At 40.1% G+C, this 27438-nt stretch overlaps 1 protein-coding gene across 3 annotated transcripts in view; it reads left to right on the forward strand.

Moving 5' to 3' along the window:
• LOC102878055 (inactive phospholipase D5) overlaps positions 1-27438 on the forward strand; it is a 139931-nt gene that overhangs the window by 90850 nt on the left and 21643 nt on the right. For all 3 annotated transcript variants that reach the window (XM_015586013.2, XM_015586011.2, XM_025043779.1), the window contains exons 3-4: positions 12788-12985; positions 19434-19570. In XM_015586013.2, the coding sequence (XP_015441499.1) occupies positions 12788-12985; positions 19434-19570 (335 nt within the window). The remainder of the gene's footprint in view (positions 1-12787; positions 12986-19433; positions 19571-27438) is intronic.

Raw genomic sequence — 27438 nt, forward strand, 5'->3', positions numbered from 1 at the left:
AGGCATGGGCGAGGTTAAGAATCCCTTCTAATGTGATGCAATACGTCCCTTACTTGAATCTTTCAGAATGTTGGTGATATTTTCCTTAAGGCGTGTATCAGATTTTGCCTTGTTTCATAGTTTGTTTTGTTCTCTTTTCCCTACTGCCACCCCTCTTTCACACCCCAACCCAACCCCCACCACACACACAGTTATGCATCGGGAACCATGCCTTGCTCAGAAGTTTACTCTGATTCACTAATACAGTGCCTTCTACATCAGACATGCTCATTAACCAATTATTGGATTCAACTGCATTATTTAAAAGTCCTGGTTACCAGTCTGTGAACTGAGCAGTTACCTTTTTACAAAAATTTAATCCCTTATAATATTGGAGAAATTATTATTTTATACTTATACATGGGACACACATCTTTCTGGTAACATTACCAGACTGTTATCTGTGTTATAACTGCCCTCGGACATCTAGTTCATTTGAATTATTGATGACAACTATGTTTTAATAAGCTATAAATGTGTGGAAACGATTTAATAATTCAACTTTTATTTTGGTCCAAATGAGAATTTTGAAGTTGGCAAACAAAGCATTTGGCCTTTTTTGACCAGTTTTCTCTGCCATTGGTATTTGGTGTGTCCATGGTTCTGATGCGTTTTTTGACGTGTTCGCAGCTCAGGCCCATGGTCGATCAGAATCTATTGCTCTCCCACTCGTGCCAGACTTGGCTAGTCTCTGAGCGATGGTTCTCCACGTTAAGAACAGTGCCTGTTCAAACCACACTGAACTGGCTAATGGATAATCCTCAAGACACTTTTACTTATAAGGTTGTTAGCAACACTTGTGCCCTGTAAGACTGCCATCCGGTTCCATATAAGGTGCCCATAAATGCTGTTTTTATTGTGGTTACTTTTCAAGTCAATGTTGATAGTATTCATGGAGAAGCAATAGTAAATCATTTGCAGTAAATTTTCCCACTCCCAAACACAGATCCCAATGCAAGCTCTATTCGGTGGTCTCTGTCTTATAGCCTTTAAACCAGCCAGTTACCAAGCAACCGATGGGCTGCCTCCCACTTGCTTAGGGAGGGTCTCCCCACTCCAGATCCTTAAGAAAATGACTTTCCATAAGCTGAAAATTTGTTATAGCCAAACACGATGCAAATAAATTGATGCCATTGATATGAAGTTGTTATAGAATAAGTCTCCCAGATTTCAAATTTAACCCTATTTTGAACATTGATACCTTCTATAGCATCCTATCTCATGAACTTGAGAAAAATGTTGTTAGGAGATGTATTGGAAGGAATTGGAAGAACTGTAGGGACACAGACATGACACCACAGCCTCAAAAGAGTGATGCTTTGGATATTTTATGAGAGTTAAGCTCTAGAAACTAGCTAAAGAACCTGAAAAGGAATTGGTTCATCTCAATTGGATTTTCATATTCCAACTCATGCTTTCTTTTTGAGATTAAGATACTGATGGATTAAACAATGTTGGAACACCCTGAGCAATTACTCAAAGCACAATGGTGGGGAGAGTGTGCTGAATGTTAAGATGAAAAAACCCAGTAGATCTATGACTAACATGGATAAGTGAAAAGTACATTATGACACAGCACAAAAAGAAATAGAGTTTTTAAAAATTGTGGCTGAACGTTTCCCTTATGAAAGGCAAGGTGGAAGCTACTTAGCGTGCTCATACCTGATTCGAATCCATGGGGATGGCCGTACGAGAATGAAGTACGAAGTTGGTATCATTAGATGTGGGAAGCCAATGAACAACACCCCATTCTCAAACCCTCTTGAACTCCAAGCCATTAAAACAAACAAACCAACAAAAAACTCCAGAAATCAAATAGATGGTGATCAAACTATCAATTTTATCATTGATAGAGCCAGAATGGAAAGTGCAGTTTAGATGTGTGGTCTAAATTAGGCCTCCTACTACTTTCCCCAGAATTGAACTTGCCCAAGATAAAGGCATATCTGTAGGCTGCTCCTGTGCATGCCCCGGAGAGAGCAGGAGCATACTGTCTGGACAGCATACATGACAGTGGTCTCAGAAGATTAGGATGTAGCTGAAATTCGCTATCATGGAGTGACATCTTAGTCATCGTGACATGGTAGTGCAAGGCATTACTCACGTGTGTGGTGAGCAAACCTATTATGCTGCCAGTTGTATAAAATTATAGCATATATAATTATGAACAGTGCCTAATACTTGATAATGATAATAAATGACTATGTTACTGGTTTATGTACTTTATACTATACTATTCATTTTTATCATTTTTTTAGAGTGCATTCTTTCTACATATAAAAAAGGAAAAATTTGCTGTAAGACAGTATGCTCTGTTACGCCGGCAGCAGCCTCATACAGCTGTTTACTGCATCTCTTGATTTTATCATTTTCTCTTGTACTAGATTTAATATCATGTTTTGTACAGTAACGTGATGTATTGGCTTGTAGCCTACGAGCAATAGGCCATACCACGTAGCCTAGATGTGCAGGAGGCTGTATCATCTAGGTCAGCCTCTATGATGTTTACACAATGACAAAGTCACCTAACGATGCATTTCTCAGAAAGCATACCTGTCATTAAACTGTTGTGGAAAAGATCCAAAATCAGACTGGTGAGAAACCAAGCAGCATTTGGAGAGTTGGAGAACTCGGGTTTATTATGCGGGTGACCCAGAGAGCTAGTACTCTGAAGATCTGGGCCTGGAGCTCAGTTGCAACATTCCTTCTATAGACCTTTTTGGCACAGCCTGATTGGGTAATTTGAACTCAAACCTCTACAAAGCAGTGGGAGTTGCTATGGTTGCAGGTAGTTACACTGTGTTATAAGGGCAGGAGTTGCTATGGCCTACTGGCAGTTACAAAGTACTACAAAGTGCAGGAGTTGCTAGGGGGTACAAACAGTTACATTTGTTGCTTGGACAGAGCTAGCAAAGGGAGGTGAGTCTTCAGTCAATTTCGAGTACAGCTCATGCAGCAAGCATATCAGCAAGGGGAGGTGAGTCTTCAGTCAATTTCGAGTACAGCCCATGCAGCAAGCATATTTACAGAAGCAGAATAAAAAGCTGATTAATCTTTTAAATGAAAATTCCTCTTCAAAGAGGTACTTAATGATTACTTGTTTAATCGTCACAACAACCCTGTGACTATTATTATCACTCCCACTTTACAGAAAGATTAAGGAACTTGTCAGTTACAGGCACAAAAGTTCAAGGAACTTGCTCGAAGTCACTCTGGAGAAAGCGGCAGAACTAGAATTCAAGCCTGAATCCTTCTCTGTCCACTAAGGCAGGTAGCCTCCCTAGACAGCCAGCAACCGTACTCATGGCTGCAGACCAGAGGGGTCTCCTTTCACCATTCAGGGATGTTTCTAGAGGGAGGAGATGAGAACCAGAGGGCCTGGGAACACGGTGTAACATTTCTTTGTCAGAGGCGAGTTATCTCCAGCCCCTGCTTCTGCCACCGCCGTGCTGTAGGTATAGGGGGCTGTGCTGCTCCTGGGGCATTGTGGAGGAGAAGAAACATGGGGAGCCTCTGTTCTGATGGGCAGGGAGGAAATCAGGGGGAACGCAATAGATAGTGCAAAATATTTCTCGAGGTCCTCTTTTTCTAAAAATTTTCAAAGCTTTCCTGTACTTCAAGGTTCCTCTGAAAGCCAACTTGGAAAACTGAATCAGTTTTACAAATTATAATCTATGAATGAAAACCCACTAAATTCTATCCACTTGCACCTTCTTCCCACTACCAGATGACTTGGCTACAAAGAAAAATAACATGAAATTTATACATTTGGTATTCCTCTGAGAAAAGATTTTCTCTGTTGTAGCCACCAGCCCCGGATAGACACAGTGAGTTACAGGAAACACTCTTTATTCAGCCAGTTGGGTCTGCCAGGGGTAAGCAGACCCCAAATTAAGCAGCGCGGAAATGTAGAGGTACAGGGTTTTTAAGCCCTAAACCCCTATTCTTCATCTTGTTTGAACACACAAGTCTATTTTTCTTCGTTTTACTAACTGTCAACCCACAGGTCGGTTGTGCAAGCGGGGGCCGGGGGGAGGGGTGCAGAAGCAGAAAGCTTATTGTTACAGCGTATGTTCCCATGGGCGATAGCCAAGCACATCTCTACCTCTCCAGTTTCCTTATTATTTCATCTTGGCATGAATAAGAAGCTAAATGGTAATATTCACATTACTGGTGATATCCTGGTGCATGAGTAGGGGCAGGTGTTTATTTTATGAACCTGAAAAGCAGATACGGTCATTCAGGTCTGACCCAACATTTTGTCAAAAGAAAGATCCTTGAAGAAGTTTGGAAAAGGGGATCGAATACAATGAGCTGAACTGAGACTGGGCTGATCTCAGCTTCCTCACTGCTCATTAAGAAAAGGCAGAAAGGAGGCATGACGGGAGGAGCTGTGGTCACATTTTGGATTCATTTTCAACTCTTCTACGTAGCAGGATAAAATTAAAGTACTTCAAAAAAAATTACTAAAATGCATTTTCAATTCATTTCATCCTATTCCACTCTCAGCCCCATTCCTTTAAGATTCTAGCAACCTTCTCTGGTCATTATTGTCAAGGTTTTATCTATTGATTTCCCTTTGACTAGATAAAGCCAAGAAATTGATGTGCGAATTCCCTCTAGCCAGAAGTCAAAGAAGCCAAATGTGTAGTGGTCATTTGGAAAACTTTCAGATCCTTATAAAAGATGAAGCATTAGTTAAAGGAAGGACGGAAGGAAGGAAGGAAGGAAGGAGGGAGGGAGGGAGGAAGGGAGGAGGGAGAGAGGAGGGAGGGGGAGGGAGGGGGGAGGAAAGGAAGGAAGAAAGAAAGGAAGGAAGAAAGGAAGGGAGGGAGAGAAGGAGGGAGAAAAAAGGCAATATTCCTCATTCATCCTACAAGTGAACCCTGTGTGAGTTCTTTTTATCAAGAAGGCACAGCCTTATTGGGCAAAGGAGCCCAGGGCCCCAAATCACAGGACACTATTCTGTGATCCCGCAAGTCACTTTCCCTTTTAGGTCCTTGGTTTCCTTAATTTTGAAATAAGGTTGAACTAGCTATTCTCTAAGGTTCTTACATTCTCCTCTCTGTCAATTAGTCATGTTCTTTCCAGCAAGCATTATTATTCCCACTTGGTAACAAAGAAACTAAGACACCAAGAAGTTACTGGTATAGACCACCCACTGTGAGAGTAAGGGGGCCAGAGAGTACATCTCTGAGGGGCAGGCTGCCTTCCAGCTGCTAAGATTCAATTCTTTATTTTCTATTTCCAGCAACAAAAATTTCACCTTGAGGGCAGAAACAAAATCAAGTTAGAGCTCCTAGTAATTAGATTTCCTGAAGTAACTCAGAATATAAATCAGCAGCTAACTGGATGCATGTTAGTTGCTCACAGTTGCAGGTTCTTTTGTCTTTGTCAAGGAAATTAAAGAAATGCTTACTCACGTTTCTAGAAAATCATGAAAACAATAAACTAGACATTTCTGAATGATAAAGTAAACTGTGTTTAGGCTAATTAACCATTTTGAATCACAGCAAAGAACATTGCTGCCTCCTCTCTCAACATTCTGTTTTGAAGCCAGGACTGCTGGTGTACAGAGGAATTCCAGGGCTGCAGAAAAGGGGACACGCACACCAACAGTAGGACTTGGCCGTCACCCACAGGGAGGGCGCTGTGGTCTTATGGGCGCTTCGCTGCATGAATAATTCTTCCTGAAAACGAATCAAGTGTCATAATCCCAGCTTCCCTGCTCAGCAGCTGTGCATTGGGGCAAGTCCTTTCATCTCTTGGGATCTCAGTCCCTTCCTTGTGAAATGGGTTGTTGTGATGTTGACATGAATGAAGATTGTAAAGTATTTAGAACATTACCTGGCGCACAGTAAATGCTTCAGTAAATTAGTACTGCTACTACTGTTATTTCTCCCTGAGCAGTAGGATGGTAGCATCTCCTGGATTGTGTGAAACCCAAGCACTCCAGAAAGGCTCCCATAACGGCCTAGTGGAACGGACAGAATGGAACCATTGATATAACTCAAGTTGTAAATAAAGTCATTACCTTAGAACAGCTTCTTGGCAGGGAACTCTGGGTTGCTGAGGCCCTAAGCCTCTCTTAGTTCCATGGGGTGACTGATAACACTTAACACCCCTTCTGTGGAAAAGACGGTCTTTTACTATGAATGATTCTCTTCCAAAGAATCACTAGCCAATAAATCTCCAGCTTTTCCAAGATTATTTTATTCAAACAGTTAGACCATTCAATCAACTATCAACTGTGTGACTGAACTGAAAAGTCAGGGTCGCCCATCAGGGTGCCCAACGGGTATGTGGCTGGCACTTGGCTGGCTGCACTCAGCAGCCCACCAGCTGGCAGACGGCTATTCCCTGGCAGATAAGGTTTGTCTTATTGGTAAGGCAACTTGAAGAGTAACTCAGCTAATCTATTAATCAATCATTTCAGCTTTTTATTCCTTTGACAATCTGACTTAGAAGCTCTTCAGAAGCCCAAATTTGTGTTATTTTTCCCACTGCCAGCATTTTAAGATTTGTTTATGCACCGGTCCTGAATTTTTGCACTGGCCAAAAAATCTGCAAAACAAAAGCAAGTTTCTTTTTCTCTATCTTCAGTCAACACCAGCCTGAACCAAATATGAAAAATTAGAAATAGGCTTGAGTCACCTAAGGTCGAGAGGAAGATACTCAGAGGCAGTATAATTCTGTTTCCACCTCCAGACGGCCAGGCATGGCCTCTTCCGTGCCTTCAGATTCTACAGCTGTGACATGATCGCCCAGCAGAATGACATCAGGGCCTGCAGATAAAAGCTCACAGAAAACAGCTCACACAGCAGTGGGAAAGGAAGGCTGTGTCTCTGTTTAGAACAGAGTCATTACAATGCCAGTGGCGCAGGGAGACGGTGCCCACTTGCACCTCGATGACGATAAATGGTGCATGAGGAGAGTCCAGGGATGACAAGTGTATAGACATGCTCCCTTCCATCCGATCTCACCTAAAGGGACAAACGCCCCTCGTAATCGTAGTGCCACGAAATAAGGATTTTTCTTTTATGCTTCCAGTTTTTCCATTAGCTTTTAAAGAATTGGTTTACCGGATTTCCAGATTAAATGTGTGACGTGTACATTCCTAAACCAGGCATACAACAGAAGACAGAGCAGCACTTATAGTGTCTCAGGAGCATTATTTGGCCTTAGTTCTAATGCGTGAAGCCACTTCCCAAAGTGCGGCCCTTCTTTATGCCTTTCTGCGGAGCCATCACTGCCTTCCTTCGCTCATTTCCCCTAAACACCTGCTCTGCCACCAGGGAACTTCCTGTTCCAACTGCAATATTGAGTACCTGGCACTTCCCCCTCCAGTGCGACTTAGGATAGAGTAACAGCATCTTGAGTGTTGTCACTGTGCTCTGCTGCTCTGACTCGTCCTGGCAAACCTCCGATGAAGGTGATAGCGCAATAAGGTGGTGTCGTTGCCCTCCAGCCGAGCCCAGACGGCACCCTGAAGTTAAACAAGTTGCTCGTCACAACAAGGCAGAACGCACGCCAGGGCAAACCGTGCGGGGTTTCAGGAGGTGGGTTTTACAAAGAACTTACTATGGAACTTGGGCTTGTGCTAGGTAATTTGAAAAAGGGCTTAAGGAAGCAGGGCTTTGCTTGGGATTGGATGCTGCCAGGAAGTAGGGGCAATTTTATGACTGGGTATCTTAATAAATCTAATCAAATGGGAGCGGAATAAGGTGATGCTAAAGCTGTAGTTGATAAAGAAGCAACAGTCACTTATATGAGTCAGGATGGGGCTGTTTGTTCGTTTTTGTGGCTTGGACAATGCTTGCATTTTTGTCAGTGTCCAGACGTGTATGGAGTGATCTTGTTTTTGTGTTGACCCATCTTGGACAGTCACAAAGTGGCCTTGGCTGATGTCGGTGCACTGGCAATGGAAATGCCAGGCCGGTTCCTAGAAACATCAAGGCCAAGCTGACAGTCACATGCCAGCTTCCGGATGTCCAGCTGCTTTTTCCTTTCTCGGCAGTGTCCAGAGGTTGAAGAACTGGTCCAAACTCATGCAGCCCAGGAGCTGAGGAGCCGTAATGTTAATACAGCGCTACCTGGTCTCTAAGCCTAGTGCTTAACAACGATTTGGCATCACTTTGCTTCGATGAAACATGTTTTCGTCTTCCTGGATTTCCCAGGGGAATCCAGCCTGCTTCCCGGCATGTCTGTGGAGAGAACTGGATTGAGTCTTGGGAACCACATTGTCCATCGACTTCAGTGAGAATCCAAGCCTCACGTGACCGAAGCTCATTCTATTTCAATGACAGTTTCTCGCCTTCTACATTCCACTCCTGTATTGGAATAAGATTTTTTAAAATTAAGTTTATTGGGGTGACATCAATTAATAAAATTATATAGGTTTCAATAGTATGTCATGTGTACATTGCATTGTGTGTTCACCACCCAAATTCAAATCTCCTTCTGTCACCATATAGTCGACCTTCTTTACCCTTATCTACCTCACCCCACCCCACCCCCCGGTAACAACTAGACTGCTGTCTGTGTCTATGTGTTTCTGATTGTTTGTCTTGTTCATTTATTGCTTTCAGTTTTATATCCTATATATGAGTGAAATCGTATGGCTCTCGTTTTTCTGTCTGACTTATTTTTCACTTAGCATGATTATCTCAAAATCCATTCATGTCACAAATGGCAATATTTCATCTTTTCTTGTGGCTCTGTATAAGTACCACATTTGTTTGCGTGTTTACATTTATGTTTAGAAGCACCTCTCCTCAGCTTTTTAGCTCCAGCCACCCATTTGATAGAAGTGCCTCAAGGTTAATAGAGCAAATGAACCCCTCTTTAAATAAAGTACTTTTAGTATGGTAGAAAATGCTGAGAAAAAATATCCCCCAAGGATATAGGGGTACAGACAGCCTAAGGCAGGCAAAACAGTGGACAGAAACAGGATAAGGAGTCAAAGCAAAGTGGGTTCAGAGCTGAGCTCTGCTATATATTAGCAAAGGTACTCTGGGCAAGATTAGTGAGCACGGCCTCGATGCTTTCATCTCTACAGTGGGAATTAGAACGCCTACCTCAAAACATGAACTGCTCCTGTTGTTCTGTTGTTGCTCCTCCTGAACCTATTGTTTATAACTTCATGATTTTTGTCTGTATTCCCTGCTGTGCTCTTTGCTCTAGTCCTTCTGAGGGCTGGAACCAGGCATGATTTGCTCTCAGATACAGCCTCAGAACCTGGCATGGTGCTTGGCTCGGAGAAGACAGATGTGAGTGTGGCTGTCGCTGTGGCTGTGGCTGTGGATGTGGATGTGGACGTGGATGTGGACATAGACATAGATCTGGAGACAAAGACTCAAATATTGGATGATTTCCCCTGGGCCTAGATCTGGTGTGAAAGATCCAACACTCCAGTCCACACTCTGGCCTCAGGGTCACTTTTGTTTGTTTCTTCCTGAGGATGGCCCCAGGCAAGGCCAGCCCTGAGGATGTGCACTAACTGCCTGTGTCCTGCAGACAAGGGAACATGTCAGGGAGACCCTGGTACCATGGGACAGCTACTTGCTTATGTGGAAACCAAGTCCCAGCTCCACCGCCCTCACTCCCACTCCAAAGAGCCCAGTTATAAAGCTAACCTGATACAAAAGTTGAGAAACCCTGACATGCTAAAGGCATCCTTGGAGACGATAATGTGGCAGCATTGATTCACTCTGGGAAAAGGCATGAAAGCCTGAAGGTCAGAAGTAGGGCTTAACATTCCTGAGATCCTCAGCAGAGACCCACATAGGCCTGGTCTTCTACCTGGAATGAGGTTAGCAATCAGTAGCAGCTACTCAAGATATTTTGGAAATCTCCAAGATTAGAAAACACAGAAGAATGGATAAATCTCTCTCCTGGCCACTGCCAAGGCCTGGGGGCTGAATGCCCTGCCCCTAACTCTCTCATCAGTCTCCATATTAAGGCAAGGGGTCTTGACCATGCACCCACCCCACATTGCCTGCGTCCTCATGACCTTCAACATAAATGTCAAACTGCTTATCCCAGCACATAGTCCCCTAGGAATCTGTCCCTTCAGTTTTATCCCCTGTCATCAGAAAAAAATATGTATATTTACCAATTCACACACACATCTGCATGCTCCTTTACCAAATCACACACATCCACATGTCCCTACTTACTTCCTTTCACTTTCTTAACCTCTAATTGTCCTTAATGTATTTGTCCATCTAATTCTAGGAATCTATAGTAAAGAAATACTTGCCAGGTGCACAAAGATATATGTACAAGGATGCTCATTGCTTTATTTTTTGCAACAGAGAAAAAATAAGGACAAGTTCGTCAGCAGGTTAAATACCTTTTGTCTGTCTATTCTGTGGTCACTATAGAGCTGGTAAAATGATGCTGGACAGGTGTAGATGAACATGGAAAGATCTCTATGACATGCTGTATTGGGGAGTCCTAGGGGACAAAGAGCAGCAGGTAGGTGACCTCTCCCTTAATCCTGAGTAGAGTCTTGAGTAGGAGACTGGAGGAAGAGATGGGAAGGGAGTTTAATATCAGTGGAACCCAGGTCCCTCAAGGACCAAGGTGCCCCCAAGGAAGCCCTTGCTGGGCGTTCAGATCATAAAGCATGTGTACTTATGCCGTTCGTTTGTGACTGAAACTTCACCTCTTCACTCTTTTGACTAAATCAGAAATCATCTGTAATTTTTACTCTGTCATCATTGGGACTGATAGGAGTTCGGTGTCACCCCAACGGTCAGGGGGAGGGAGAGGGATAATACTGCACATAAGTGTAGTTAGCATTTTTCCTTGGTTCTTCCTCAAATGACAGCAGTGAAGAATCACAAGTAGTTGAGATTTAATAGTTTTATTAAAAGTATATTTTAGAAAGACAAACTATGCCCCAAGGAGACACATGGAGAAAGACAAAGTATGCCCCAAAGAAGCACATGGTTCCAGCGCTGTAACCAACACAAAGGGCCAAAGTGACTACAAAAGGAGGAAAGACCACAAAAGGCCACCAAAAAGAGAGAGAACACAGAAGAGCAAAAAAGGGGATCCCAGAAGGGCAAAAAAGGACCCAGAAGTGGGAATGTCTGCTTTAAATTTGAGTCATGCTGGGTGATTCCAAAGGTATTCCTAGGTGACTGCCAAGTGAGGTCATTTTGATTGACACCTGATTGACACACTTTGCCTAGTGTGCATGTGCATACGCAGAATTCTACTACCACTGGGGTGTTCTTTGGGCGGTCTCTAGGCTGGGCCCCTATTCATTTATTTCCCCTGTTGCTCATGTCTGACTAGCTACCTTACACTATTGGATGAAAATTCTAATTTGTGTTTAAGAGTTTGCTCTCTATGAAACTGAGTATCCTAAAAGATTGCACCTAGTAAGCACTTGTAGTCAGTAACCTCTTAGGGCATTTTTGGGCACAAATCAACTTAACTACAGTAATTTATTAGTAGAATGGACAATGGAGCTAACCACCCAGACAGAGCAAAGGACAATGAAGAAGCATCCACAGAAATCAGAGGTCTGTTTGAAGAAGTTGTATATCTGGGGAGCAAGGTAAAACTTGGGAGTTGAAAGTAACCCTTGGAAAAATAATAGCAAACAGAAGAAACGCCCATATAGTAACCAACACTATTCTTAGTGCTTTACACAAATCGTTACCACAACTCAATGCAATAATTATTACTATTATTTTTATTTTCCAAAGGAGTGTAGAATTGGTGGTACATGTCGAGGCCATCTGGCTCTAGAGTCTTTGCTTCCGGTCACTATGGTACACTACCCATGAAATAAGATTTTAATGTTTTTCAATTTTTGATGAGGCTGTCCCTGGAAAACTTGTCAAATGTTCATCATTTCTGAGATATATAGCTGTACTTACAGTTAGAAACAAGAGAAACCATTAAGCAAAGTCTTTCATGTTATTCTATAACTGCAGCTAAAGCTATAAGCCCAGAATAAAGGGCTCAAAGTATCTCACATTCTATGCTCAGGGAGCCACCCCTAGCTGGATTAAACAACCACTGCCATTTGTGACAACATGGATGGACCTTGAGATAATCATGCTAAGTGAAATAAGCCAGACTGAAAAAGTCGAAAATTACATGACATCACTTATGTGTGGGATATAAAGCTAAAAGCAACAAATGAACAGGACAAACAAACAGAGACTCATGGACATGGACAATAGACTAGTGGTTACCAGAGGGGAGGGGGAAAAGGGGAGCAGAGAGGTAGACAGGATGAAAGGGGTCAAATATGTGGTGACAGAAAGAAATCTAACTATGAGAGGTGAACACACAGTGTAAATATATATATGCCTTACTGTTAAAATATACAGCTGAAACATCAGATTTCATTAACCAATGTCACCATAAAAAAATAATTAATTATGAAAAGTCGATTTTTATATTGCTGCATAATTTAAGAACTCATATCAAAAAAATAGTGTTAACGAAGCAAATCTGAAGAGCCGATATGGAAAGTATAGGTGCATTTGGGAAAATTATCTGTAGGAGTCCAAATGCAAAAGGAAAGCAAAAATTCTCCTTAAATATTTAAGCATTTTTATATTGTATCATTTCCGTATACCACATTGTGACTGTATCTGCATATTTCTGTATAACAAGTGCAAGAAAAAGATGTTACAACTTCATTCTTGTGCATTTTTTTCTCTGAAACTAACACCATCGGATGCACATGGTGTTGATGGTTTCAATTTTAATTTCACAGATGAAAGAACTCGGTGTCATCTTCTACAACTGCAGCTGCCTGGTCCTAGATTTACAAAGGATATTCGCTTTATATAGTTCATTAAAATTCAAGAGCAGAGTTCCTCAGACCTGGTCCAAGAGGCTCTATGGAGTCTATGACAATGAAAAGAAATTGCAACTTCAGTTGAACGAAACCAAATCTCAAGCATTCGTGTCGGTGAGTTGTTGCCCTGTCTCCTCTCCTCCTCCATTCTTTCTCCAAGGGCCCTTTATTAAGTTGGAATATTCAAGGGTGATCTTCTGTCAGGCAAAAATGAATTCGACAGATTGATTGGTTCTGTCCCATTCCTTGAAGAGTTCAAGTCTGTCCACGCTTATGCTCGATCATTTGCTGTTCCTAGTGATGACAATGATAAATGTTAATAATAGTTCCTAATTCCAGACACTTTGTGTTATCTGATTTGAGCCCCACAATCATCCCTTAAGGTGGACCCAGGATTATGACCGTGTTACAAATGAGGATACTGAAGCTTATCTACCAGCACAAAGACACTCAGATGGCAGGTGACAAGAAAACCACCATCACCCAGGTCTTCTGACACAGGTCCTATTTTTGATGCTCAATATCATTGATATTCAGATTTGCTTTTAGCTATTTCTATCTGATGAAACAAATCTAAGTGAACTCAGGAGTGTAAAACAGACAATAGCAAAGCTGTTGTACATGATTAAGGCTGGAGGACAAGAGGCCCACCCAGGAGGGGAGGACCCCTTGCATAGCTCACAGGCCTCTGACTACACTTAAAACCACTACCCACCTTCACTCACCCACCCCAATCTCCCCAACTGGCCACCCGCTGCCCACACACCACAGCTGTCCCCACAGTGTTACCAGCAATGGGCAGTGTATCTGGGCCGACAGCCCTGGTCCTCTAACTTTAGAGTACATAAGAACCAGCTGGAGAACCTTTTAAACTACAGATTTGCAGTCTCCCCACCCTCACCCAGGATCTGATCCACTGGGTGCAACCTTAGGAGCCTCGGTGAGACCTGAGGATTTTGACTTGCATCAAGCTTCTGAGTAGATCTGATGCTGAGTAGCTCTCTACACCATGCTCCCAATTTAACACGGCTATTTCTCCACTGATCGATACCAGTGCTTTCACGTCAACCTTTTCGTCATTGAAGAGCATTTCATTGAAGAGCGAATTGTATCCTTAAAATGAAGGCACAATCTGAAAATTTAGAAATGTAGCAATAGAGAGAAAAGAGGAAGTTGAAATTGTTTGTCTTAAATAACAAATTTACATAAATGTGAAGAGCAGAAAACAAACTATGAAAGATTTTCATCAAATGGAACTAAAAAACCTTTTTTGGTATGTGAACAGGTCCAGAGTGCAGTAGCAAGTAGCATATTGTATAGGGCATTTTACTAACAAAATTATTTCATATGTTTAATTTCACTTCTTCTCTAGACAACCATGTAAAATAAAAAGGCCAGAGATGTTTCTCAATTTGTAGATGAACAACAATGAAAATTTGCCAAATAACCCTTATTCCAGATGGCAGCAGGTGACATGACACCCTAAGGGACACTCGCTCAAGTGGGTCCAGTAGAACAGACAGGAAGGAGCAAGAAATAGATGGATTATGAGCCAATTTCAGATAATTGCTGAATTTCAAATTCATGGTTTGAATCTTAGAGATAAATAATGTGGTCGTTGCATAAATTTAAACTCAGATCCTTAAAGCAGGGAGGGTCCTACTTTGTTGATCCCAAAGTTAACATCTACCATGGAGGGCTCAGGCCTTTAACAAAATCTACTAAAGTACAGGCCTTTGTTGTATTCTAGGGCAAATTTACAAATTGCCTTTTATTAAACAATTCACCACAAAATAAGTCGAGTTGTGAAACTTTCCTTTTAATATAGTCTTTTAAACTATGTAATGCCTTTACTTTTTGTTTTTATTTATTTTGTTATTGTAACTTATTTTATTTTCTATTTCTTATTACTACTAAGCCAACTGATATTAATTGAACACCATTTCTGCAGAGGTATAAAATCTTACAGGTATAAAATAAAGTAAAAAGCAATCCACTTTTGGAATAGTATCAATTGCCCAGAGGTCCTTGATCTCACCTCTATTATAGTGTTTATCACATTTTTGTAACTGTCTAATGATCATTTCTCTCACTGTTTTACAAGGTTCTGAAGTACGTATGCCACACTCTAAATATCATTAGAATTTCCAGCACCTCATTCGGGGCTCCCTAAAAGCTGCAATGAATATCGGATTGGTTTTATTAGTAGTAATATCAATAAAAAGTTACAGAATGCATGCAGTTGTCTAAGTAATATGTGCCAAACACATGCCAAAACAAATTTATTTAAATTCAAAATACTTGTTATAAAATATCTTAAAACAGTATATTATATTTTTATAAGCTGGCAGCCCTGACTAAATTAACACAAAGAAAATGAATTCGAAGACTGTATGAATTACTATTTCCAAAATTAGATTTTAGAGGATTAAAAACTTAGCATGGTTAAATGTAAATTTTAAGTTGTAATATATATATGGATTATTTCTAATTTTTCACATAGAACACAAAGAGGTTAGATTTAACTTATGATCCCTAGTAACTCAGAGCCAGATAATTCTAATTTTCTTACATTTCTCACTGAAATCGGTAGATGGAAATGATAGTCGGCTGAGTTTTTGTCCTATCATGTAGATTTCTTTTTAGAGCCTTTAAGATTATGCATTCGCTTTTCAAGATGAAGACTAGTTAGTTCAAAGCCTGTTTTTATTAATCTAGGTGCTAGACAGATTTCATTTCTTGTTGTTTATTGTTCACTTCATTTACCCATCAGTCATGTATATTGAAACGTATTTAGTGAGTGAGGGCAGACATTAAACAGAGCTTGGTACTGCTATGAAAAATACAATATTACATTCCTATTACTTAGTATAGTGTTTTCAAAGTTAATTAATATTATAGCATGAATCAGTATTTCGTTCCTTTTTGTGGCCAAGTAATATTCCATTGTATGGATATGCTACATTTTGTTTATCCTGTCCATCAGTGGATAGATATTTGGGTATTTCTGCCTTTGGATATTGTGAACAGTGCTCCTATGAACATTCATGTGCCAGTTATTTGACAACTCGTTTTCAATTCATTTGAGTTTATACTTAGGAGTGGAATTGTTGAGTATTGTGCTAACTCTGTGTTCAACATTTTGAGACACTGACAAACTGTTTTCCGAATTGGCTGCACTATTTCACAATTCCACCAGCAGTAAATAAGGATTTTAATTTCTCTACATCTTTGCTAATGCTTGTTATTTTGTGTTGTATGTTAGCCTTCCTAGTGGGCATGAAATGGTACCTCATTGTGGTTTTGAATTGCATATTTTAATGTGTTTATTGGCCATTTGTATCTTTTTAGCGAAATGTCTGTCAAATCCTTTGTCCATTATTCTATTAAGTTACTTGGTTTTTATTACTGAGTTGTAAGAGTTTTTTTTATACACTCTAGATAAAAGTCCTTTATCAAGTATATGACTTGCAAATATTTTCTCCCATTCTGTGGATTGTTTTTTCATGTTTAATTAGATTTCAACATGTATTGTAATGATGGAGTATGGACTTTTAAAAAAAACAGGAAACTTATGAAATAAATCAGAGTCTGGTAATGCAAGTATTTAATGAATATGCAAAACAAGTTGCATGCATATATCCAAGGCACTTACTGATCTAAGAGAGAAACATATATTACCAAGAAGCAAGGTGTCTCAGAAGCACTTGATTAGAAAAAGATCATCACAGGGCTGAAACTAGGAAGCAGATCTGTATATTCCTCTCCTCCTTTTCTATAGATGAAGGAGGATGTTGTGCAGACATGCATTTCCTTAATAAACACAGGGAGCACCTGCCAGACTCCAGACGTTGAGTTAGACAATGGGAACACAGCAAACAATAATGCAGGCAAATAAAGATCTGTTCACACATGGGTGGAAATACCTAGAAAGAAGTAACTCTAATAAAAGTAGAGCTTGGGAGTCACAGAAACCTCCAACACTTTTTAACTTAAAGAAGCACTTTCGCATTCATTCCACAAATATTTATCGAGCATGTGGTATGTGCTGAGTGTGGCATGGTACAAGGAGCAAGAGATACACAACCACGCCACGCAGCTCACAAGCTAGTGGAGAAGCACACAACGAATAAATGCAACACAATGTAACACGTGCTACAATGAAGCCCCACAAAGCAGAAATCTTACTTTGATCACCGATGTATGCCAACGGCCTAGACCAACGCCGAGAGGGTGGCAAGCACTCAGTGGTATTTGCTGAGTGAATGAAAACAAGCACAGACAGGGCTCATTCTCTTATTTAAGCCTCAGGCAAACCAGTGTGAAAGGTGTGTTGACACCGAGGTTCAGAAAGTGGAAGGAACAAGCCCGCGTGCTGCAGGTTATAAATGCAGGAACCTGGCCAAAGCCACAGCATCTGCACTTGTAAGATAATGGCGAGTGTAAAGAGGCCAACAAGTCGGTGCCTCAGTGCCTTCAAGCCGGAAACAAAACTTTGGCATCTAGACCCATTTCAGAATTGGCTTCGACTCCCCTCTAGCGCCAAGATCCTCAACTTCTCTGCCTTAAAAGAGAAGAGCATTTGAAGCAGAATCAACAGGATAACGGAATTAAAGAACTTAAACATTTAATTTATTAATGGAAATTTTCAAAAAATGAGTAAAAGCAATCCCTAAAGTCAAGCTAGCAGCAGAAAGATGAGGCAAATACAAGTTTATGAGTTAGAATATGACACCTAATAGAAAAAAGAAGTTATATTATGGAAGAACAGAGAATGGAGAGGTAACCTTTGGGTGAGGATGTAAAAGTTTCATGGAAGAGATAGCGTTTGAGCAGGAACTTGGAAAACGCACAGGGCTCTAATAGACAAAAATAGAGAAACGCGTTAGCGGCAGGGGCTGGCGGAGTGACCCCGTCGAGGCAGACGGACGACAGATGGCCATAACCCGGTGATTATTTCAGTTTGGGGTACAGATGGCATGGTAGCCGGCAAACAGGGGAGGCCGAGATGCAGGGGAGGCCATAGGTTCATGCCAGCCAATGAGCTCAGACTGGCCACTGAGAGACCAGGAGTCCTAAAGGGGCTCGCACTTGGTTTTATAACATCACGGGGACAAGGAAATGAGCTACGGAGATACGCAGAAGCCCCAACAAACAGCATTGGCGCCCGAAAGAGGGACACAGCCACCTGGAGTATGAGGGAGGGACACCACGGGAGGTACTGCAGAGGCACCGGCCGGCTGGGTGGCAGATGTGTGGGCCGGGGGAAGTGTAGGACTAGCATTGGTTTTTGTTTGTTTATCTGTTTTGTTGTGATTTTGTTTTTGTTTTTTGCTTGTTTGTTTTTCATCATTTTTAAGACTTGCAAGTTCATTTTCATTACAAAAGAAAAATAAGATAAAAAACTCATTCTGATACTCACCTGCCAATGGGCAGAAATAATTAAATAACCTGAACATTTAATTTATTAATGGAGAGTAATTAATTAACTAATTAATAAATTGACGATGAGCACAGACACCTGTGAGTGTGTGACCTTCCACAAGCTCCTTCTCAGCCAGGCATCCAGTCAACAGCTTCAGCTTCCCTCCGTGTCACTGCGGTAGGGCTCCCGCCAGCACAGCGCGGGGCTCATTCCCGAATGTTCGATGAGGGGCCCTGACCTCCATTATTCGTGCAACATTTGATAAGGGACCCAACACTGGCTTTCCAGGCAGTTCCAGAGACCGTCTCTTCAGCCTTACGGTATTAAGCTCTCCTTTCGTTATTTCTGCTCCTCCGTGTGCTGTCTTGTTAGAGCAAGGCAGGAACTACAAAAACACTATTTTCAGTCCTTTCAGTGGAAAAACAATAAGAAAACCAAAGTACGCCTTTCCTTCTCTATAGCAACTTCGTCTAAAAACACCATACATTTTTTAAAGATGGAAACCATTTTGAATAACATGAGAAAAATATCGCAAGGATAATTTACCTCTTTTTTCTTTTGCTTGAGTCTTACAGAATATCTTTTTCTCCCTGTCTCTCCTAACAAATTTGAGCATCTTAATGACTATTGATTTTTCCTCTAGAATTATTGATGACCCTTTCTCAACAACCAACACTCGTCTTCACGACTTGATGAAAGATCAGAAAAAACGACCTTTTTAGGTTATCTTGAATATTTTTATAGTATAGGTAGATAGACAATGACAGATGATAGATGAAAGATAGATAAATTAACAGCCATGTAGAACAAGAATGTACATCACCATCACACAAGTTTAGAGTTAGAGCATTCCTCTGAAAGTCAGAGAAGTGTGCTTTGAAAGTAAGAACTCCCTCCCAAAATTGACTTAAAGGACAGACTTGAGACCAATCCCATCATACTTTGATCTCTACATGCCTCAACTTTTATAGGATTGAAAATATTTTGTCTTATAAAGAACTGGAAAGTAGTTTTGCAAAAATTTAGTTAAAAGCCAAGATCCATTAAAACAAATTAAAACAACAACAACAACAAAAAGAGAAATCCCCAGAAAACAAAAGTTAATACTCTTAAAGTTTGGTTTTTGTGTCTTCACAGAATTCTCCCAAACTCTTTTGTCCTAAGAACAGAAGCTTTGACATAGATGCCATCTACAGTGTGATAGATGATGCCAAGCAGTATGTGTACATCGCCGTCATGGAGTACCTGCCTATCTCCAGCACAAGCACCAGAAGGTCAGTGAGTGCATAACCTTGACTTAGAACCCATTCTCCAGGGTCTGGCACTAGACTGGGGCTAGAGGAGAAACCAGACTAGACACTGAGGTGCTATCAGGTCATGTTAGGTTGCACATCATTCAAATCATCTGGGTGTGCATTGGTAGCTTACCCATGATGCACCTCCAACCTCAGTCCTTTTAAGGGTTCAGGGTCTCACCCTACAGAAGTAGCTCAGTAGTTTACATTATAGACATGAGAACAACTTTAGAATAAAGGCTGGGTTGTTTTCAACTTGAAAATTATTTGAAAAAATAAATGATGCATCACTTTGTTGCATTGACATCAGTCTTCATTACATGCTAAATTTTCATAATATCTTTCCAACCTAAAGGAGAAAGAAACTTAAAATGTACATGTTCTCAGTCAATGTATGAGGAAGAGAACATCTTAAAAATAGAGAGCTCTTTCAATAATTCATCATCGTTAGGGAACTCATGTGCACTGTTGGTGGGATTGTAACTTGATGCAGCCAGTATGAAGAACAGTATGGAGGTTCCTCAAAAAACTAAAAATAGAACTACCATATAACCCAGCAATCTCACTTCTGGATATTTATCCAAAGAAACCCAAAACACTAATTCAAAAAGATATATGCACCCATGTGTTCACAGAAGAGCTGCTTACAATAGTCAAGATGTGGCAGCAACCTAAATGTTCCTTGATAAATGACTGGATAAAGAAGATGTGGCACGTACATAAAATGGAATATTACTCGGCCATAAAAGAGAATGAAATCTTACCATCGTGACAATGTGGATGGACCTAGGGGTATATGCTAAGTAAAATAGGTCAGACTAAGAGAAATACCATATGATTTCATTTATTCGTGGAATCTAAAAATCAAAATAAACAAACAAAATAGAAACAGACTCACAGATACAGGGAACAAACCGATAGTTGCCAGATGGGAGGGGAGTTGAGAGGCTGGGCAAAAAAGGTGAGGAAATTGAGACGTACAAATTGGTAGTTACAAAACAGTCATGGGGATGTAGGTGCAGCGCAGCGAACATAGTCAATTATATTGCAACAACTATGTACGGTGCCAGCCAAGTACTACACTTACAGGGCTGATCACTTCGCAAGTTATATAAAAGTCTAACCACTACACTGTAAACCTGAAACTACTATAATATTGAATGTCAACTGTAATTGAAAATGAAACAAAATAATTATTTTTAAATAAAAATAATTCATCATTATTTAAGTGTGAAAATACGAGGAATAAAGTTAGGCACAGAATGAATATCCCTAGATCGTTGCAAGTGTAAATGCATGGTTAGACCCCAGTTGTTTCCCACCTTTGCTTTGTGGCTGGAAATGTAGAGATTTGGGTGCTTTTAAATGTTTTGAATAACACATTTTATCCAGGAAAAGTTTTCAAAGTGCACATTTCCAGGAGTACAATCTGAGACCTTTTTAATTTGGAAAATTACAGTTTTGAAATAACCATTTACTAAGGTGAAATGATTCAGTGTGCCCTATATTGTTTGACTATTTTTCATATTGCCAACCTCACACATGCATAATATGAAACTTCTTATGCAAATGGCTATAGGATTGTAAAAAGCACATTTCACCAGAAAGTGATTACTCCTAGTGACAGTTGAAAAGCATTTTAAGATGCACATTATTGAAACAGTTTTACTTTAAATTTTTGTACATCTCCTGAATATTCATGGATTATTTTCACATATTTTTACGTCTTCTTTATCCCTCCTTTTTATGTCCTCCCATTTATTATTTGTTTTTAGATTTAGTTTTAGACTTCAGCTTCACTGTGGGAAGACTTTGAAACATAACACATAGGTTTTGACTGATTTTCTTATTATTCAGAAGGAGAATATTGTCAAGGTTATGTGCGTGCGGAATGATGGATTTACAAAATCTTCATTCTATGAAATCTCACAAACAATATTGAGATCCCTTATGGCTAAGGATGAAGGATTAGTATGTGTGATTATAAAATATTTTCAAAATATAAAAATTAGAAAAAAAACTAAAAGAATGTTAAAGAACTGGAAACTCACCTGAAATTTTTCATTTTTGTTATTAATCTACAATTTCAGCTATTATTCAAAGAATAGGGATTTTTATCATATTAATGATATTTCAAACCTGTCAGTGCCTTTAGCAGTCTTAATGAAAAGTCATCAGAGACACAAGAAGTAGTTCAGAAGTCTAGGTTATAATTAAATTCTCCTCAATTCTATGGATGAAAAAAAAATTTCAAAGTCAGACTAGTTACTTGTCTTTAAATCATCCTGGAGAAATTTTTCAGGAATTCAGTTCTAAAGATACATATAGGCTCAAAGTGAAAGGAAGAAAGATGATATTCCAAGCAAATGGAAATGAAAAAGAAGGCAGACATTGACTTATGTATCCGACAGAACAGACTTCAGGCCAAAAAAGGTGACAAGAGACAAACAAGGTCATTATCTAAGAATAAAGGGGTCAAACATCAAGAAGATATAACAATTATAAATATATACATTACCAGCACTCAAGCACTAAAATATATTAAGTAATTAATAACAAATCTTAAGGTAAAAATAGGTAACAATACATTAATTGTAAGAGACTTCAATCAGCAATGGATACATGACAGAATCATAAAAGATGACAATGAACAATTACATGCCAACGAATTTTATAACCTAGAAAAAATAGATACATTTCTAGAACACATAGCCTGCCAAAACTGAATCAAGAAGATATAGGAAATCTAAACAGACTGATAAAGAATAAATGGATTGAATTAGTAATCAAAAACCATCCAGGAGGTAGACGGAGGGAAAAAAATTTTTAATCATTTATTCAATTAAACAAACAAACAAACAAACCTCAACACAGAAAACTCCAGGATCAAATGGCTCACTGGAGAATTTTACCAAACAATTAAAGAAGAATTAACACTAGTCCTCCTCAAACTCTTCCAAAATATTGAGGAGGAGGGAAAACTTCTAAACTCTTTCTATGAGCCAAGCATTACTTTGACACCAAGGCCTAATAAAGATACCACAAGACAAGAAAACCCTAAACCCATGTCCCTAATGAATAGATGCAAAAATTCTCAACAAAATATTAGCAAACCAAAATCAAGAGCACATTGAAAGGACTATATACCATGACCAAGTGGGATTTACCCTGACATATAAGGATGGTTCAGTGTACACAAATCAATAAATGTAATACATCACATCTAAAATGAAAGATAAAAATCACACGATCATATCTAGAAGAAGAAAAAGCTGTTGACAAAACACAACATTCTTTCATGATAAAAACCCTTAACAGACTGAGTATAGAGGCAATATACTTCAGCATAATGCAGACCATATATGACAAACCCAGTTCTAACATTGTACCCAATGGAGAGAAATTGAAAGTATTTTCCCTAAGATCAGAAATGAGGCAAGGATGCCCACTGTCGCCTTTCCTATCCAATATAGTATTGGAAGTCCTAGTTAGAGTAATTAGTCCACACAGAGAAGTAAAAAGCATCCAAACAGGAAAGATAGAAGTAAAATTGGTATTTGCTGATGTTATAATCCTATATATATGAAATCTCAAAGAATCAGTCAAAAAACTGATAGAATTAATCATTGATTTCAGTAAAGTGGCAGAATACAAAGATCAACATACAGAAATCAATTGCATTTCATTACACTAAATATGAAGCATCTGAAAAGGAATAAAAGAAAACCATCTCATTCACGATAGCATCAAAAACAATAAAATCCTTAAGAGTAAACTTAGCCAACAAAGTAAAACATCTATGCAATGAAAACTACAAAACTTTGCTGCAAGAAATCGAAGACACAACAAATGGAAAGACATCCCATATTCATGGATCAGAAGAATTAGTATCATTAAAATGTCCAAACTACCCAAAGCCATCTGCAGATTAAACCCAATCCCCAGCAACATACTAAAGGCATTCTTTATAAAAATAGGAGAAATAACCTTAAAATGTGTGTGGAACCACAAAAGACCTCAAATAGCCAAAGCAATCCTAAGAAAAAAGAACAAAGCCAAAGGTATCATGCTTCCAGATTTCAAACTATACTACAAAACCATAGTAATAAAAGTGGTATAGTACTAGCACAAAAATAGACACATTAACCAGTGGAACAGATTAGAGAGCTCAGATTTAAACTACAGCATAGATGGTCAACCAATATTTGACAAGGGAGCCAACAATACCCAATGAGGAAAGGATAGTCTCTTCAACAAAAGCTGCTGGGGAAACCGGAGAAACAATGCAGAGCAATGACATCAGACCCCTTCTGTACACCCCCCTCGCAAAAATTAACTCAAAATGGATCTAAGACTTAAATATAAGACATGATCCCATAAAACTCCTAGAAGAAAACATGGGGAAGAAACTCATCGATATTGGTTTTGGCACTAATTTTTTTGCACGTGGTCCCAAAAGCACAAACAACAAAAGAAAAAAATCAACCAATTGGACTGCATCAAATTCAAAAGTTTCTGCACCGCCAAAGAAATAATTAACAAAATGAAAACCTACAGAGTGGGAGGAAATTTTTGCAAACCAAATATCAGATACAGGGTTAATATCAAAAATATAAAAAGAACTCAGTCAACTTAATAACTAAAAAACAATCTGACTTAAAAATGGGCAGAAGAACTAAATAGACATTTATCCAAAGAGGACATCGAAATGGCCAACAGACACATAAAAAGTGCTCAGCATCACTAATCATTAGGGAAATGCAAATCAAAATCACAATGAGATATCACCTCATACCTGAAAAGCAACCTAAAAGATAAGAACAGGTGCTGGTGAGCATGCTGTGAAAAGAGAACCCTTATAGTTTGTTGGTAGAAATGTAATATGGTCCAACCACTATGGAAAACATCATGGAGGTTCCTCAAAAATTTAAAAAAAAAAAAAAAAATCTATCATACAATCTAGCAGTTCCTCTTCTGGGTATATACCCAAAGGAAAAAAACAAAACAAAACAAAACAGGATTTTGATGAGATATATGCATTCCTCATGTTTATCTCAGTATTACTCACAATAGCCAAGATATGGGAACAACCCAAATGACCATCAACAGATGAATGGATAAAAAGATGTATACATATCCACAATAGAAGAGGAAAATATCTTCTCACTTGCAACAACATGGATGGATTTTGAGCACATTATGCTAAGCAAGACACCTCAGACAAAGACAAGTACTGTATGATATCACTTCTATGTGGAATCTTAAAAAGTAAAACTAAGAAACAGAGTGAAATGGTGGTTACCAGGGGATGGTGGGGTAGGGTTGGGGGCATAAGAGTGATGTTGTTTAAAGGCACAAACTTGCAACAAGTAATAAATAAGCAATAGGGAGCTAATTTACAGTATAATGAATATAGACAATATTATGGTGATAAATATTGCTACACTGGCAATCATATTACAACATATAAATGTATCAAAGCGATAGGCTGTACATCTTAAACTTACACAATGTTATAAGTCAAATTTCTTCAGTGAAAAATGTAAGCCGGTTTGTCTGTAGGATATTCATATTTTTCATTTATGTATTGACTCAACAAATATTTATTGGGCATTGTGCAAAAGTGATTAAGTATGAACAGAGTATAGTCCAGGAGCTATGTCTAATAGGGGCAAATAGACACAAAATAGATTATCATAACATAATATGTAGGAGTGCATGGAAAAATATATATATACATATGTATATAGAATATTATAGACACTCAGGGAAAGGGCATCTATGGCAGTTTCAGAATGAAAACAAGCTTGTCTGAGGAAATTCTGCCTGAATTACATTTGAAAATATGCAAGAATTAGAAAAGAGGGTGAGAAAGGGAATTTTCCAGTTAGAAGGGACCGCATGAGCAAAGTTTCCGAAGGAAAACTTTGTAACAAGTTCAGCGCTGGAATGTAGTGCCCATGGTAAGGTGGTAAGAGATCAAACTGGAGAGAAGGCAAGGACCAGGAAGAGGAGGGCCTGACTGCTGGGCAGTCTTGTCACTTCCGGGAGCTTTCAGTGTGTTTTAATCAGAGGACAAGATATGCTTTTAGATGGATCACTTGGTGGTGGCAGAGGATGTACCTGACGGGGACAAGAACACAGGCAGCGAAGCCAGCTTGGAGCTGTTGCAGTGGCCCGCTTCTGGGACAGGAGGGCCTGACAAGGACAGCCACAGGAAGGACAGAAGTACATTCCAGGAAAGTTTCTGAAGTGCACGGCGATTGGTTAAAAAGAAGAGTAGACACAAGAGTAAATGGTCCCGGTTTTTACTTCAGTGATTAGATGATGAGGTCTGTACAAAGTAGGGAAGGCTATCAAAACTAGGGAAATAAGCATATTTGTGGATTTGAGGTTTTTGTCAAGATCCAGATCTTTCGATCTGTAAAGATCTTATGAAGATATCCAGATTGGAGTCTGAAGAGCATTAGCCTGGTGATGTGATTTTGGAGCTCTTCAGACTATAGGGCAGGGGTCCCCATCCCCCAGGTACCAGTCCATGGCCTGTTAGAAACTGGGCTGCACAGCAAGAGGTGAGCGGTGGGCGGGCAAGCGAACCTTCATCTGTATTTGCAACTGCTTCCCAGAGCTGGCATCACCACCTCAGCTCCACCTCAGATCATCAGGCATGAGATTCTCATAGGAGCACCAGTCCCTGGTGGCAAAACGGTTAGGGACCACTGCTGTACGGGATAGTTAAAACCTGGTATGTAGATGAAGGTGCCTAGGAGGTGACATGCAAAGCCTGAAGAACAGAGGAAAATGGTAGAATCCTAAGAGAACATCAATATTTACAGAAGAAACCCTAGAACAGATAAAGGGTCTGAGAGACATGGGCAGATCAGCAAACCATTGAGTCATAAATTTTCCAGAAGAAAGGAGCCATCAACTGAGCCACACATCGCCTAGTCCAGCAGTCAAATAAGGATTGAATGACGTCCATTAGATTTGGCAGTGGGGATAGCACTGCTGAGTTTGAGAAGATTTGCAGAATAATGGTGGGCTGAGGCCAGGGGCTGAGGAGTGGATATGGGGGTAGGAGAAGGGGGGATGATGAAGTAAACTCAGAGGTTCTAGATTCTACTATCAAGAAGTTTTGTCAAAAAGAAGAGATTGCATATCAGCCACAGAGCAATGCAGAGTGAAACAGAGATTTACTCGCCCCCTCCCCCCGCCCCTTCAAAGGAAGCTGGAGAGAGAGAAGTTGAAGACATTTTCGGGGAGGAATGAATAATTGAATGCAGTTGCAGAGGGCCAAGGGTACAGCCTGGGGAGAAGGGCAGGTCCAGGTCCCACCGTGAGTAGGATGCCTTATCCCCTGAGCCGGAGGGAAAGGGGACAAAGATGCATGTGGCTATAGAGTCGAAAACTGAGGAAGACTATGACCAAAACCCTCAATTTTGTGAGTGAAGGAAGAACATTTCTGCAGAGAGGATAAAATTTAGCATAATTACAGAAAGATACAGGAGGTGGAACTGACCCAGTCCAAGGCCAGGGACTGGCACGTGGTGTCAGGCACCCAGAACGTGTCTGCATTTGCTCCAGTGTGCACGAGGCCGAGAGGACTTTTCCAACAGCCCCCGGCTTTGTGCCTGTAGAAATAGACAAAGGCATCGATCCAATAGCATCGATCCAGGATTTGGATTTTGCCAAAAGCTAGAGGAATGGAGAGGGTGAGGGAAGGGAGACCAGGAGGAGCTGATGGACCAGGAAAAAGTGGGGGCTCGTGGCTCTGGGCCACCTGGTGACAGCAAGCTTAGTGCAAGTAAGAGAGGGGAAGAACCTGAAGGATGGGGGCCGGCGCCAGA

Source organism: Pteropus alecto, unplaced genomic scaffold (assembly GCF_000325575.1).
Source record: "Pteropus alecto unplaced genomic scaffold, ASM32557v1 scaffold192, whole genome shotgun sequence".
Classification (NCBI taxonomy): Eukaryota; Metazoa; Chordata; class Mammalia; order Chiroptera; family Pteropodidae; genus Pteropus; species Pteropus alecto.